At 49.0% G+C, this 15073-nt stretch overlaps 2 protein-coding genes across 2 annotated transcripts in view; both read right to left on the bottom strand.

The window, feature by feature from the left end:
• Positions 1-1137: 1137 nt before the first annotated feature.
• Positions 1138-7753, bottom strand: LOC115386780 (eukaryotic translation initiation factor 4 gamma 3-like). The gene is made up of 6 exons (XM_030089247.1): positions 7715-7753; positions 5763-7344; positions 4726-4775; positions 3802-4182; positions 1560-1625; positions 1138-1212 (listed from the first exon to the last, which is right to left on the bottom strand). The coding sequence occupies exons 1-6, from the start codon at positions 7751-7753 to the stop codon at positions 1138-1140; spliced, it is 2193 nt and encodes a 730-aa protein (XP_029945107.1).
• Positions 7754-10683: 2930 nt separating this feature from the next.
• Positions 10684-15073, bottom strand: part of clcn7 (chloride channel 7) — a 29509-nt gene continuing 25119 nt past the window's right edge. Inside the window, exons 24-26 of the mRNA XM_030089393.1 lie at positions 11362-11427; positions 11180-11260; positions 10684-11092 (exon numbers count right to left, since the gene is read on the bottom strand). Coding sequence (XP_029945253.1) covers positions 11006-11092; positions 11180-11260; positions 11362-11427 — 234 coding nt within the window. The 3' untranslated portion in view covers positions 10684-11005. The remainder of the gene's footprint in view (positions 11093-11179; positions 11261-11361; positions 11428-15073) is intronic.

The raw sequence follows: 15073 nt of genomic DNA, 5'->3' as shown, positions 1-15073 counted from the left end.
TCAAGGCGTGGCGAGGTGAGGTCAAGGCATGGCGAGGTCGATGCAAAATCCCTCACTGAGATGTGCTGGGCAGGAGAGCGCTTCTGCAGCAGCACAGCAGACCAGAGAGGATAATGATCTGGCACGGACCAGGTGGCTGGGAGAGGCTTACCCCTCATGCACACTGGATGCGGTTCGGCTACAGAACGGCTCCGGTCCGGCTCTGGCCCGGAACACCGCAGCACTGTGATTCACACCTCCTGCGGTGTCTCCGCAGTCAAGCCGGAGGAGGTTGCCAGATCTGTCGTTATCCCCCTTAGACAATTTGAAACCCGTTTTACTCAATAGAAAGCAGCCCAAACCGCCATCTCGGATGAAAATGCACGTGAAAACCGTTTTTGTATGATAAAAAAACACATCATAAACACATAATCATTTCATCAACCCGTCCAACGTGTTCAAAAAAGACGCTTGATTTGGAACAAACCCGCCCAATCTGGCAACACGGAGCTGTTCCAGTCACAGAGCTGTTTTGAGCCATTTTGGTGTCATTTGGCTTCTCAGCAGTGATGAAGTACAAAACGGTTCATTCTTCTAAAGTGTATAATGACTACATGACGTTGTTTGTTCTGTATTCTACCAGAAGAAGTAAAAAAATAGAATATTAAGGCAAAAACACGACACAGATTTTATTTTGAAGTCACTTATTTTGGAACACATATCGCGTTTCCTTCTGGGCACCCGACTTGCTTCTGTCTGAATTGACGCGGTAGGGCTCCGGCATGCGGAAAAATATGATCTTTGCGGAAAGAGACCCGAGCTCCGCAGAGGCTCCGCAGCTGGACCACGGCCGGTGTGCATCACGGCATTGATTTTAATGACTACGGATTAGCTGCGGTGTCCGGACCGGAGCCATTCCGCAGCCGGGCAGCAGCCAGTGTGCATCGGGGGTTAAATAGGCAGGCAGGGTGGCAGTCCCCAGCTGACTGTAATGAGTAATCAGCAGAACCCAGGGAGACTGGGACTGCCCCCAAGCCTGCCAGAGCAGAATCCTGACAAAAGTAAAGATTGGTTTAATAAACAAAAGTGGGGCGTTGGCAGTTTGATAAAAGCAAATCCCATATGAATTAATACTGGATGCTTTCAGGTGATTCCTGTTCAACTGACCATGTGATTCATCCTCCGCTCCTCTTCAAGAAACAGCTGGTTCTCAATGTTATCATAGTCCAAACTCTGGAATGAAAAACACACTTGATGAAGAATGAAAAATAATTCAAATCACTGATTTAAAACCAAAAGGATCTTCACAAATGATGACAATGTGATCAACTCTCTGTGGATGTTCATCTTTTGACTTTAGCTTAATCAATTTCGGCAACCTTCAGTCAGCGCAAGCATGTACTGAGAATAACCGGTTTCTAAGGTGTCCAGTGTGCTTAATGACATTATTGCCTCCACATGATGTGCTTTTCTAGTTGTGTAACAGGGCAATGTAACAGCTCCACAACTTCAATCAGCTTTCATTTAAAAACATGTCGAGTAAAATCAAGGATTTTCCAGAATGGAGTGAGTGGCTTTACCTCATGTTTAAGAGACAGCAGCTTCTCGTTGTGTGGGATCTCCTTGGGTCGCCCCCTGAGAGAGTCCTGTCGGGATAAACACACAACAACCAGGGTGATAACACCGATGCTTGAACACCTGTGAGAAACAGGAGCTTAAAGTCACCACTGACGTCCGTTTCACTTCAAGACAAGAGGAGTAGGTTTTTTTTGGTAGGTTTTTTGGAACTTGCATTAAACTTTTGCACAACTTTATCCCTGACCTGTCTTGTTTGTTTGTTGTTCTTCAGCTGGACTTATTTGGCAACTTCTGAAGGCACTTTTGGGGTATGAATACTTGCATACCACATTTTTCAGTATTTTTTATTTTTATTGAAGTAAAAAATCTGGAAACCATTTTCCTTCCATTTCACAATTGTGTGGCATATTATCTATCACATACAATTTCAATAAATTACATTTATGTTTTAAGGCCTGAATTTATAAGTTGGGAAGACTTAAAGAAAGATTCATTGTTTTCCTGAGAACTAAAGTCATACTGAGTTCATGAGCGTCAGGGTTTGATTTATCTCCAAACTTCAAACCTGCTTCCACGTCTTGTAATTTATGTTTTGGGATTTTGAAAATGGAGCAACACAACAGTTCGCACCATTCAGCAAGACTTCAAAACCTCAAAGGTTCAGGCCATGTTGAACAGTTACAGTTATTCTTATGGACTTGTTCCTCACATCGAAAAGGTTTGGAAGATAAGTCAGGAGCTTGAGTTCAGCGCATTTTCAAATTTTTTTTTTTTCTTAATGAAACACGTTCAAACAATTTTCTAGATAAATTGTTCAAAACAGAAGCACGTTTCCCAGCGATCTGAGTATTTAAAGTCAAAACAAACATTCCCACCAACTTCATCCCGAGCACCAGACTACAAATCCGCCACTCTAAATGGTTAACAACATGATTTAATATCATTACCGTGCCCTACCAATCACCCCTATCAGTGTCAGCAGTGAGTCTCTGTCCTAAAGCAAGCAGTGCCATAAACTCATTATATTCATATTGCTTTATGGAAATATAAATCAGCAGCAGGAGTGGTCCCTGGTGGGGTGAGTGGTATCCATAAAACCTGTGCTTGAACATGGCAGCCGCACACGGTGTCATAAAGCGTGTCTCAGTGTAAAGACCCTCCCAGGGTTTGACTATGCATACCCACAATTCCCCTCAAACAGGAAAAGCTTGATAAAATGCTCAGCAGGCGCCAACCAAGGACCAGTTATGCTTTTATCTTTATAACTCGATGGTGCAGCGCAGTGCTCAGCTGAACCAGTACATCACCCGGCGCTACAGTCGCACCGAGGTGTAAGTGTTCCTCCTGGAAATAGTCGGTCTCTCTTCAAAACAAAGCATGTTAATAAAGAATGCAAGCTCAACAGACTGAAGGCATCTGATGTAAAAGTAAATGTTGGCCTTTTAAAATGCATTTCACCCTTAAAAGAGGTTGTTTTTTTTAACTTGTGATGGAATACATATTTTGATTTTATGAAGGTTTCACTGGTGAGATTATTTACCAGAAAACGTGAATGAATCATTGATTGTCCCCAAAGCAGCAACACCAACAACTTCACCAGTCCTAAGCTTCAAAGTGTTTCTGAATGATAAATAACTTTAATGTATACAGCATGTTTTCATCACTTTAGTAAATCTTAAATCACTTCGCACTATAAATCCCATTCACCTATTCTCTCTCTCTCTCTCTCTCTCTCTCTCTCTCTCTCTCTCTCTCTCTCTCTCACTCTCTGTCTCTCTCTCTCTCTCTCTCTCTCTCTCACACACACACACACACACACACACACACACACACACACACACACACACACACACACACACACAAAGCACAATACAGTTGCCATAAACTCTCTTTTTTTTCATTTTGTTTATTTATTTATTTATTTTTTGTCTTTCCATGATGGCAGGGGAGGCACTGCCACCTGTGACCGCACGTCACTGCTGCGTTGTGCGTGTTGGACATATTTGTGTTCTGGAAATTAATTTTCTTTGCTAGCCTATTTTTGTCTTGAATTTAGCTCTTTTCTTCTTTTTTAACCTATTTGTGTCTTGAAATTATCTTCCTTTTTTTGTGTGTTCTTAATCTATATGTGGACTGGAAATTAGCTACTAACGTCCACTACTTTGCTACACCTTGTTCTAAACTCTCCACCCCTCGTTCTAAATTCAGGGCACCCTTGTCCGTAGCTCAGAGTCCCTCACAGACCCGCAGGAAGGTGAAGAAGGGCATGGTGGACTGGATGGCCTTGGCTTTTCCCTTCTGCTCGGCATCTTCTCTGCTCATCTGCCACTTGCGGAACGTGGCAGCTGAGATCAGCTTCCAGTCATAGAAGACATCGAACAACATCCGCAGGAAGTTTCTAGGGTGACCAAGGGACTCGTTGAGAGCCTGAAGGGCATAAAGCGCCTGCAGCTGTCGCTCATCGTCGGACTCCAGGTATTTTCGTAGGACTGGCAAGCTCGTCTTTAGGACGACCGTGTCCACGAGACAGCTGGCTTCAATATCATTCACTGCGGGCTGATACACTGCCTTCACCACAGCTCCCATGAAGGAGGACGAGTTCAGCTGACATTCTTCCACATTGGCCTGAAAAAGAGATGAACACAACGGCTCTAAAGGCTCCGCGGCCTCCACCAGCTCCACTAGCGCCACTGGTTGCATCAGCTCCACCTGCTTCCCTGGCTGAACAGGCTCCACCGGTTCCACTAGCTGAATGGGCTCTGCTGGTTGCACCGGCTCCACCTGCTCCACTGGCTGAACAGGTTCCACCTGTTCCACTGCTTTCACTGGCTCCACTCTGATTTCCTCCATGTTTGCTTTTTCTCTGGCCTCTCTTTGTCTCTGTTTCTTGGCTCTCTTCTTCTTCATTATCGTCCATGGCTCCTCAGAGTTACATTCAGCTGGCACCACAGGTTGAACCGGCTCCACCTGTTCCACTAGCTGAATGGTCTCCACTGGTTGCACCAGCTCCACCTGCTCCACTGGCTGAACAGTCTCCACCTGTTCCACGAGCTGAATGGGCTCTGCTGGTTGCACTGGCTCCACCTGTTCCACTAGCTGAATGGGCTCCACTGGTTGCACCGGCTCCACCTGCTCCACTGACTGAACAGGCTCCACCTGTTCCACTGCCTTCACTGGCTCCACTCTGATTTCCTCCATGTTTGCTTTTTCTCTGGCCTCTCTTTGTCTCTGTTTCTTGGCTCTCTTCTTCTTCATTATCGTCCATGGCTCCTCAGAGTTACATTCGGCTGGCTCCAGCGGTTGCACCGGCTCCACCGGCTCAACTGGCACCACTGGTTGAACCGGCTCCACCTGTTCCACTAGCTGAACAGGCTCCAGTGGTTCCACCTGCTCCACCTGTTCTCGCTGTTGCACTGGCTGAACGGGCTCCACTGATTGAACCGGCTCCACTGGTTCGACCTCTTTCTCTGGCTCCACTCTGATTTCTTCCATGGGTGCTTTTTCTCTGGTCTCTCTTTTTCTCTGTTTCTTACCTCTCTTCTTCTTCATTATCGTCCATGGCTCCTCAGAGTTACAATCATCCGGCTCCAGCGGTTGCACCGACTCCACAGGCTCAACAGGTGCCACTGGTTGCACAGGCTCCACCTGTTCCACTAGCTGAACAGGCTCCACCTGTTCCACTAGCTGAACAGGCTCCAGTGGTTCCACCTGCTCCACCTGTTCTAGCTGTTGCACTGGCTGAACAGTCTCCAGCGGTTCCACTGGCTTAACGGGCTCCAGCGGTTCCAATGACTGAACAGGCTCCACCTGTTCCACTAGCTGAACAAGCTCCAGCGGTTCCACTTGCTCCACCTGTTCTAGCTGTTGCACTGGCTGAACAGTCTCCAGCGGTTCCACTGGCTTAACGGGCTCCAGCGGTTCCAATGACTGAACAGGCTCCACCTGTTCCACTAGCTGAACAGGCTCCAGCGGTTCTACTTGCTCCACCTGTTCTAGCTGTTGCACTGGCTGAACAGGCTCCAGCGGTTCCACTGGCTGAACAAGCTCCAGCGGTTTCATCTGCTCCACCTGTTCTCGCTGTTGCACTGGCTGAACGGGCTCCACTGATTGAACCGGCTCCACTGGTTCCACCTCTTTCACTGGCTCCACTCTGATTTCCTCCATGGGTGCTTTTTCTCTTGTCTCTCTTTTTCTCTGTTTCTTACCTCTCTTCTTCTTCATTATCGTCCATGGCTCCTCAGAGTTACAATCATCCGGCTCCAGCGGTTGCACCAGCTCCACAGGCTCAACAGGTGCCACTGGTTGCACCGACTCCACCTGTTCCACTGGCTGAACAAGCTCCAGCGGTTCCACTGGCTGAACATTCTCCACCGGTTCCAATGGCTGAACGGGCTCCAGTGGTTGCACTGGTTCCATCTGTTCCACCTGCTTCACTGGTTTCAACGGCTCCACTGGTTCCACCTCTTTCATGGGCTCAACTCGGTTTCGCACCATCTCGCTGGTCTCACTGTGTCTCTGCTTTATATCTGTCTTCTTTCCAGCACTGTCATGTCTGGGTCTTGTGGGGGGAGTAGAGAGCTGAGACAAAGGCGCAGACTGCAGCACAGAGTCTGGTTTGGGGCCAGCGGTCTTGAAATCTCTTGTTTCAGAGTTGCCAGCTGGAGTCCATCCACGACATCCCCTTGCCCATAATGCCAGCCCCTGTGGGCGCAGCTGGATCGTCTCATCCAACTGTGGCTGCTTTGACATCTTAGGGGTCTCACGAGGGATGAAGAGCCTGGTGGAAGCAGTGGAACTGGTTTCTTCATTCTGGTACTGAGAAGTGACCGAGGTTCCTGCTTGTCTCCAGTCATCATTGGAGAACAGCTGCTTCATGATTTTGAGCTGCTCCTCCTGTTGCTCCATCTCAGCCTCTTTGTGGACCTGGACGATGGTCTTTGGGCCCTGGTCGGCCTTCCGAGGAACCCAGTTTTTCTCTTTTAATGCCACCACGTCCTGCAGCATGAAGCGGATTCGTGTCGACGTCTGGCGCTCCTCGATCAGTGTTGTCATCTGGTTGAACATCTGATCCATTTTTGGCTTGGCTCTGTTAGTGTCGAGCTCTTTGCCGACAGTCGCGAGCAGCGTGCACAGCTGCTCCAGCGAGACCTCGTCCTGCTTCTTTAACAGCTGGAAGGTACAGCTGAAAATAATGGCCACCGTCAACATCTTCAACTTGAAGAGTTCCCCAATGAGTTTGGCGAGTCCGATTGAGCGCCTCCAAGCCTTGTTCTTCACATCCTCCAGCTCCTCCTGAAGCTGCTCACGCTCTGCGGTGGATGCAGCAGAGTCAAGCTTCTCCTGCTTCCTCTGAACCACCGCATCGTCACTTCTCTCCGCATCGAACTCCTTCTGGCAGCGGTTAAGCAGCAGCCTGCGGAAGGTCACGGGGCTGCCGGCTTTATCGGCCATTTGCACCGTCATGTGGGCAAGGCGGTGGCACAGCTGGCCGTACATGACGGAGAAGCTGGGCTCGTCGGTGGCCTTTTCAAAGATCAGGTCCACCACACCTCTGAGCCTCTCCTCTGAGTCGATGCTCAGCTCCAGCACCTGCTCCACCAGCCGGTCGAACCTCTCCGGAGTCAGTTTATTCAAGATGGCCCGCACGTTCCGCAGGAGGCCCTCCGTATGCAGAATTTCTGGATCCTTCACAGGGCAGCTCCTCTTCATTCTGGGTCTCCAAGCGTTGTTGCACTTGTTGAGTTTATCATCCTTCAAGCAGACGGTCTGAACCTCAGCTTCCTTGGGCTGTGACGACAACAGGACACAAATAGAGAATACAGAGTTCATGTTAGCAGAAAAAAAAGGCAAAATCGTGAAGGCAAACAAATACAAATATTTACAAAAAAAATATGACGTTTGAGCGTCATTCAAGTGGCTAAAAGCTGCTGGAAATTAAAACTAATCATTTTTGATGATTCTAGCATAGGTCAATAATGAATTTAGAGGTATATCTGATGGTACAGTTGCAGCATGAGTTCAGAAATACCTCACTGTTAAATTAAGGGCTCATGAATGCTGTAGCTTGACTGGTCTAGTATTAGTCCTAAGTTGCATTTCCAGGTAAACATTTACATGTCATAATTGTGTTTGTAAGAAATGAATGCTCTTGTCTTACCTGTGGGTTGCAGGCCTGGTGCGTCTCTGAGGAAGCCATATTTGGCAGATATGAATTGTTCATGTTCAATCTTCTGTGGTTAAACTGTTCACAGTAAGGCTTGTAAAACGTTTGAAAATAGCAAAAAGTCTGAAGAAGACAACAAAAGCTGAAGATCTTCTACAAGCTGAATTCGCTCTGTGAATCAAATACAAGTGATCTCAAGCTAGGCAGATACAAACAAGTTCTGGGCTTTGAGTTAAACTATTCACAGTAAGCCTTGTAAAACGTTCGAAAATCGCAAAAAGTCTGTAAAAGACAACAAAAGCTGAAGTTCTTCTACTCGCTGAATTCGCTCTGGGATTCAAATCCAAGTGATCCAAAGCTAGGCAGATGCAAACAAGTAGCTCTGATCTTCTGATGAAGACAAAAGGCTCCTTTGAAGTGGCGGTCACTATGGCAACCAATGATGACGTCATAGCTCAGAGCAGTGGTGGCTGGTGACATCGTTTTTTGAGGGGGGGGTGCGGAAATTACCTTGGAGACAAGTTGATGCTGCAAACCTAGCCACTTTAATGTCCATGCAGTTACAGAGTTAGGAGGAAATAAAAACTGAGTACGTGTATATGATCAAACATTGTCATCTGTTTTGTTTTGAAGAAATGGTATGTCTGCCACACCCACAGGTCCATTGTTCACTGTATTGGTCTTTGCAACAATTACACGATGATTATAAAACCAGATAGACAGAAAAAAATAACTTTGCTCAGCCCCGCCGGGCACCACACACCCCGGGCGGGCAGAGCCAAGAGCCAAGAGCCCAGGGCCCAAGAGCCCAAGAGCCAACTACCCCTCACTGTCTCGCTCAAGGAGATTTTGCAACCTTGGGATTGATGCTCTTCAAACTGAGAAACATTTGGCTCGGCGTGAATTATTACCTGAGACAAGTCTGCACCAAATACGCCTGGTCAAACATGTGTTCGGATTAGATTCTGTGGAAAAGCAGGGTCTTTAAAGACATGTTTCCCTTAATCTGAACTCACACACAGAGTATTTAAGTTGCACGCTTGGGATGCATGTGTCAGCAGACTCTAAATGGCTTCCTGACTGCGTTTGTCTGAGTCTTTTGGAGCCTTTTCATCTGTAACCATCTGATTGAGTCAGACTGAGAGTGACTGAATAACCCTCATGTTAATTCGCCGTGGTGGTAAAATGGTGTCGCCAGGCAACAATGAATGAATAAACACAAAGGTGCTTGTCAAGCAATGATGGAATACATAAGTATGGAGGTAATCGGGGGTGTAATCACATTTATTGGAGGATGAGGGAATGACTGGAAACGGGTTGTTGTCAGGTGATGAAAATATATGAAAAACTTGTCTCAATTTATTATATATTTATTTAAGACTGCAATGACTCAAACCCACACAGTGGACACACGTAAGCATACAAACCCATTAGTGAAGTGTGTGGAACTAAGATTTTAGCAGCAGGTGCTCTATGGAGCACTGCAGGTTATGAGCAGGCAGCATTAACAGCAACACTTGAACCACTCATGACACTTGTATTAGTTTTTGTTTGGCATAACTTGCTGAATTCCTGATGCTTACCTACGTCAACTGGCTGGATGCTTTAAATTTCTAAAACCTGCATGAAATACGTTTGTTTTACTTTCAAGGACTCCAATAGGATGCTGGTTGTAGGAGAGCAGTAAAAAAAGGAAAAAGGAATAAATGCACAACATGTAACGTATCATCTGTCCACCAGGTGGCAGGATGCGCCAACTCTTCCATGTAACTTGGATCAAAAGTATCTTTTTCAAAGCATAGATGTAATTTATCAGTCACAACAACTAGCCATAGTATTTTCAATGTTTAGTACATTGAAAACTCAGTGAAGAGTATCACAGTCTTGGTAAGTGCATCATGATTTTCTCACTTTTTCCACACATTGATCAACAGTCCTTTGAGGACATTTAATTGATATTTCCATCACCACATTGCTCTACATCTTTCACTTCTTCGTAACTGCTATACTTTTTTGAGCAACTAATATTCGAAATGGACGCTGATACACATAAGACATCTCAGATATAAACTCAACCTTCAAATGAAAACTCGTGCACTGGTCAAGTAAGCATGCACGCAAAGTTCAATTGAATTACATCCGTTTTAATTTATTTCACAAAAGGCAAATCCAGTGCTTATAAAATAGAGCCAGGTAGATATTTGACGTCGACACTCGCACAGCCAAGTAGAGAGGGAACAACAGAGACAATAATCAAAGTGTGAAGACAATGAAGTGCATAAAACAAGTAATACTGATCACTGGAGAAATGTTTGGTGTGCAAAAAAAACCCATTCGTCAGAAAATATGACTCTGATCAGTACATCAATAAGTTGAAATGGAAGGTATGTAGTAAACAGGTTTACATTCATATAGAGATGTATGATGCTGATCAATCATATGAGAGTGTTAGAAGGTCGGAAAATAAATATTTGTACCTTTTAGAGTACCGTTCTGCTTGTCATTTATGATGCATGGATAGAAGAAGCTAACAGAAGGATCTGTTTTTAACTGGAAAGGTTATCTGGAAGGCAGTACAGTTTCTTCAGGTACTCAAAACCAGAGTATAGAATAATGGCATGTAAAACCTAAACACCACGCTTTAAATTAAAATAAGTAAACAAGCAACAATAAATAACCTTCTTACAGTGCAAAACTACACAAACACACAAACGGGGACGAAACTCCACTGGTCAGAAACATTCTCTCAGCATCTGCCTTTCAAAGAAAATAACTTTAAGTGTCCGTCGTGGTTCAGTAGCAGGATGAAAAGCCCTGCGGTCTTGATTTAATAACAATAAGCTGATCACAACATTTCAATAGCATCCAGCTACACAACTTCATCTGAGAGCTAACTTCAAGTCTGTGAGAAGAAAGTTTGGAGTTAATAAGACAAATCAGTGTGTGAATGCCTTGATGATTAAAAAAACAGGGCAGAAATTGTTCTGTTGAACAACTGGGAAAAGAGGATTTCACTTTCAGGGATTCCTAGCTTTACATGCCGAAAAGAAAATGAAGGGAAGGTCTGTAAAACTGTCGTAAAAGCTACCATGACCCTCTAATCCATTACTTTAAGGTAAGCTGGTCAATAATAGTAAAAAGTTATAGAGGTCCTTTTGGAGTAGTAATCTCACTCAGAGCGAGCAGAGCAGAGACCTCTGGGACCTTGGGGGTGTCCTGCGAGGCTGCATAGCTGGTGAAGGACAGTTTGTGAGGCATCGGGCGGTCACAGTCTGTGTTTCCGGACTACGTCTGAGCCAGCTGCAGCTCCTCCAGTCCGTGTTTGCCCAGGTGATACCTGGCCAGATCTTTCCTGGTGACCAGTCCGATCACCTGAAGGGTCACGAAGAAATGCATCAGGATCACATCCAGCGGCAGACGTGTGACGGGCGGAGAAAAAAAAAATAAAACCACGCCTACCCTGTTCTCGTCATCCACGACCACCAGGTGTCTGAGTCCCAGGGCTCTGAACAGCTTGAACACACGAGGCAGAGACGTATCCTGTACACAGAGCGACAACTTCACTGACTGACACTGATGTGGGAGTTTTGGGAAACATTTTAAACTCCCTGTGAAAATCAAACCCCGGGAAGTGTCTCTACCTGCGGTACGGTGTAAGGCGTCGGGTTCATGAACTCCCTCAGGTCCATCATGCACTCCCGCTCGTCCTGAGACACGTGGATGCTCTGGATCGGGGGGAAGCGGGGGTAGGCGTCCCTGAAGTCTTTCAGCTGAAGCTAGACCCGTTGGCATCGGCGGATGTGCCATCCCACCGAGGAGACAGCAACCTCCCTCTCCAGCAAGGGCAGCAGTTGCACCCCAGAGCCACCTCGAACGGGGACCGACCCGTGGCCGCCGACACCGACGTATTGAGGGAGTACTCTACCCAAGGAAGCAGGCCACTCCACAGCGCAGGATTGGAAACCGTCACGCAGCGCAGGACGGTCTCCATGGCCTGATTGGCGCCGGGATGACAGGTGAGTTTGGATGAGTGAAGCCAGTGTAACACCTCACCGCGGACCTTGGATGGAACGTACGTCCTGTTGGCTGGACCTCCCCCAGGATCCGGCTCACCCACCAATGCCTCCTGCACCCGCTCCATAACGGGCCAGGTCAACGCCCCCATCACACAATCCACCGGGATAATGGTAGTCTCCTTACTCCTCTCTCCCTCACCAGCGAATTGACGAGAGAGGGCATCGGGCTTGACTTTCCGGGAGCCTGGGCGATAAGTGATGGAGAACGAGAAGCGGTCAAAAAACAACTCCCACCTGGCCTGCCGAGAGTTCAACCACCTAGCAGATCGGAGGTATTCCAGGTTCTTGTGGTCAGTCCAAACCACAAACGGCTGCCTCGCCCCCTCCAGCCAGTGCCGCCATTCCTCCAGGGCCAACTTGACCGCCAGCAGCTCCCGGTCCCCCACGCTGTAGTTCCTCTCTGCGGGAGACAGGCGCTTCGAAAAAATAGCACAGGGGTGGACCTTACCGTCGTCCAATGACCTTTGCGAAAGGACAGCGCCGACTACAGCGTCAGATGCATCCACCTCCACAATGAGTTGCTGGGCCGGGTCCACCTGTCTCAGGATGGGGGCATTGCTGAAGTGCTCCTTGAGTCTGGCGAAGGCCTTCCCAGCCTCCTCAGACCAGGCGAAGCGGGACTTTGTGGACGTGAGCTGGGTGAGGGGACGTGCCACCTGACTGTAGCCTCTGATGAAGCGCCTATAAAAGTTCGCAAAGCCCAGGAGGCGTTGCAGTTGCTTGCGGTTCAGGGGGACAGGCCAGTCCATCACTGCCTTGACCTTAGCTGGATCCGCCTGGATCGAGCCCTCCGCAATGGTGAACCCCAGGAATGAAGTGGAGACAGAGAAGAATTCACATTTCTCTGCCTTGACATACAGCTGGTTTTTCAGGAGCCTCTGTAGCACCTGCCAGACGTGGTTGACATGGTCCTCCTTAGATCTAAAGAACACCAGGATGTCGTCAATGTACACAAAAACAAAAGTGTTCAGGAAGTCTCTCAACACATCATTAATCAGATGTTGGAACACTGTTGGGGCATTGGTGAGGCCGAAGGGCATGACCAGGTACTCAAAGTGCCCCACCGGAGTCTTGAATCCCGTCAGCCACTCGTCCCCCTCACGAATGCTGACCAGGTGGTATGCATTGCGCAAGTCCAGCTTGGTAAAGATGGTGGATCCCTGCAACAGCTCGAAAGCCGAGTCCATGAGCGGCAACGAGTATTTGTCCTTGACCGTGATGTTGTTGAGCTGCCTGTAATAGATGCACGGGCGAAGAGAGCCATCCTTCTTACTGACGAAGAAGAAGCCTGCCCCGAGAGGCGACGAGGAGGGTCGGATGATCCCGGCCTTCAGGGCATCCTTGATGTAGGCCTCCATGGCCTCCCTCTCAGGACCCGACAGGCTGTAAAGTCTCCCCGACGGCAAGGTCGCCCCCTTCACCAGTTCGATGGCACAGTCGTAGGGCCTGTGAGGGGGTAAAGACAAGGCCTTGGTTTTACTGAACACAGGAGCCAGGTCACGGGAAACCGGAGGCACCAGGGAGAGATCAGCAGCCTCCACGGTGGGCTGACGGATGGGCAGAGATTGAGAACAGGCCGCCAACCGGAGGCAGTTGGCCAGGCAGCGAGTACTCCAGGAGATCACCGTTCCCCCGGTCCAGGAGCTGAGAGGGTCGTGGAGCTGCAGCCAGGGGTACCCGGGGATCACCTCATCCATAGACTGGGGTAGAATAAGGAAACTTATCTCCTCCCTGTGGTTACCGGGTAAAGCAGAGTAACAGGAACTGTGCAGGACTTGACGATGCCAACCTGGGTTCCAGAAGCACAGAGGACTCATTTGGCTGGAGCATACCCGTCGACGTCAACCCCCAGCCTCCGGGCCAGCCCCTCCGAGATGAAATTCCCTTCAGCTCCCGAGTCCACCAGAGCCTTGGATTGCACCTCCACTGACCCCCACGACAAGGTGACAGGCAACAAAAGCTTCTTAAGGGGACTTTGGTCCTCCTGACTCGCCAGGAGGCCCCTACTTTCACTGGCGGGCCATGTCTTTTGGCCAATTGGGACACCTGTTCCGGACATGGCCGGACTCCCCACAGTAGAAACACAGTCCCAGACTCACCCTCCGCTGGCTTTCCGGCCCGGTTAGCTGGATACGGCCAACCTCCATGGCATCTGGATCCTGCTCAACCGTGAGTGCCGGAGCGGGCTGAGACCGTCTTACCAGGGCAGACCTCCCGAGTGCGGTTGTCCAGCCGAACCGCTTGGGATATCAGGTCATCCAGCGTCCTTATATCCTCTCGGCGCACCAGTTCAGCCTGGAGCTCCAGACGTAGCCCAAACAGGAACACGCCACGCAGGGCTATGTCATTCCAACCGCTTGTGGCTGCCAACACCCGGATGTCCACCAAGTAATCCGTGATGGAACGACCTCATGGTCTCATTATCAGCAGCCGCCGGGAGAAATCCCCCTCCTCCTCAGTGTGGTCGAAGGCCTTCTTAAACTCAGATGAAAAATGAGAGAAGGAGTAGTTAGCTAACGCGGCACACTCGATGGTGGCTCGGGCCCAAGCTAGCGCACGCGAGTCAAGAAGATTAGTCAAGTAATAGATCTTGGAAGCATCAGTGGGGAACTCCTCCAGAGCCCGTTCAAAAACTAATTTACACTGAAGCAGAAAACCACTGGCTCCTCCAACCTCTCCCCCATACCTTGATGGAGAGGAGATAGAGATGATGCGACGCTGGCCGAAGGCCGCTCCACTGGTCACCGAGGGTGGGGGTCCGATGGCGGAGCAGATGCATCCGGGGCTGATTTCGCTTTTGCTAATTGACTCAACCTCCCCCTAGAACTGCCACCTTAACGTGGTGGGGGAGTTTGAGAGCCCGCATGATCCCAGGAGCTATGTTGCCGGGGGGCTTTATGCCCCCTAGTAGGGTCTCCCATGGCAAACAGGTCCTGGGTGACGGGCCAGACTGAGAGCAGTTCAAAACCCCCTATGAGAAGAAAAAGAACAAAGGTCGTTACGTCGCCCTGTATGGCGCAGCCGGGGCCCCACCCTGGAGCCAGGCCTGGGGTTGGGGCTCGTAAGCGAGCGCCTGGTGGCCGGGTCTTTGCCCACGGGGCCCGGCCGGGCTCAGCCCGAAGGGACGACGTGGGCCTGACCTCCGGTGGGCTCACCACCCACCGAGGGAACCGTAGGGGCCGGGTGCAGTGTGGATTGGGTGGCAGCCGACGGCAGGGTGCCCGGCGACCCGATCCCCGGACACAGAGACTGGCTCTAGGGACATGGAATGTCACCT

The sequence above is a fragment of the Salarias fasciatus genome, chromosome 4 (genome assembly GCF_902148845.1).
Source record: "Salarias fasciatus chromosome 4, fSalaFa1.1, whole genome shotgun sequence".
Lineage (NCBI taxonomy): Eukaryota > Metazoa > Chordata > Actinopteri > Blenniiformes > Blenniidae > Salarias > Salarias fasciatus.
Note: the sequence above shows the minus strand (reverse complement) of the source record. Positions and strands in the feature narration are given on the sequence as shown.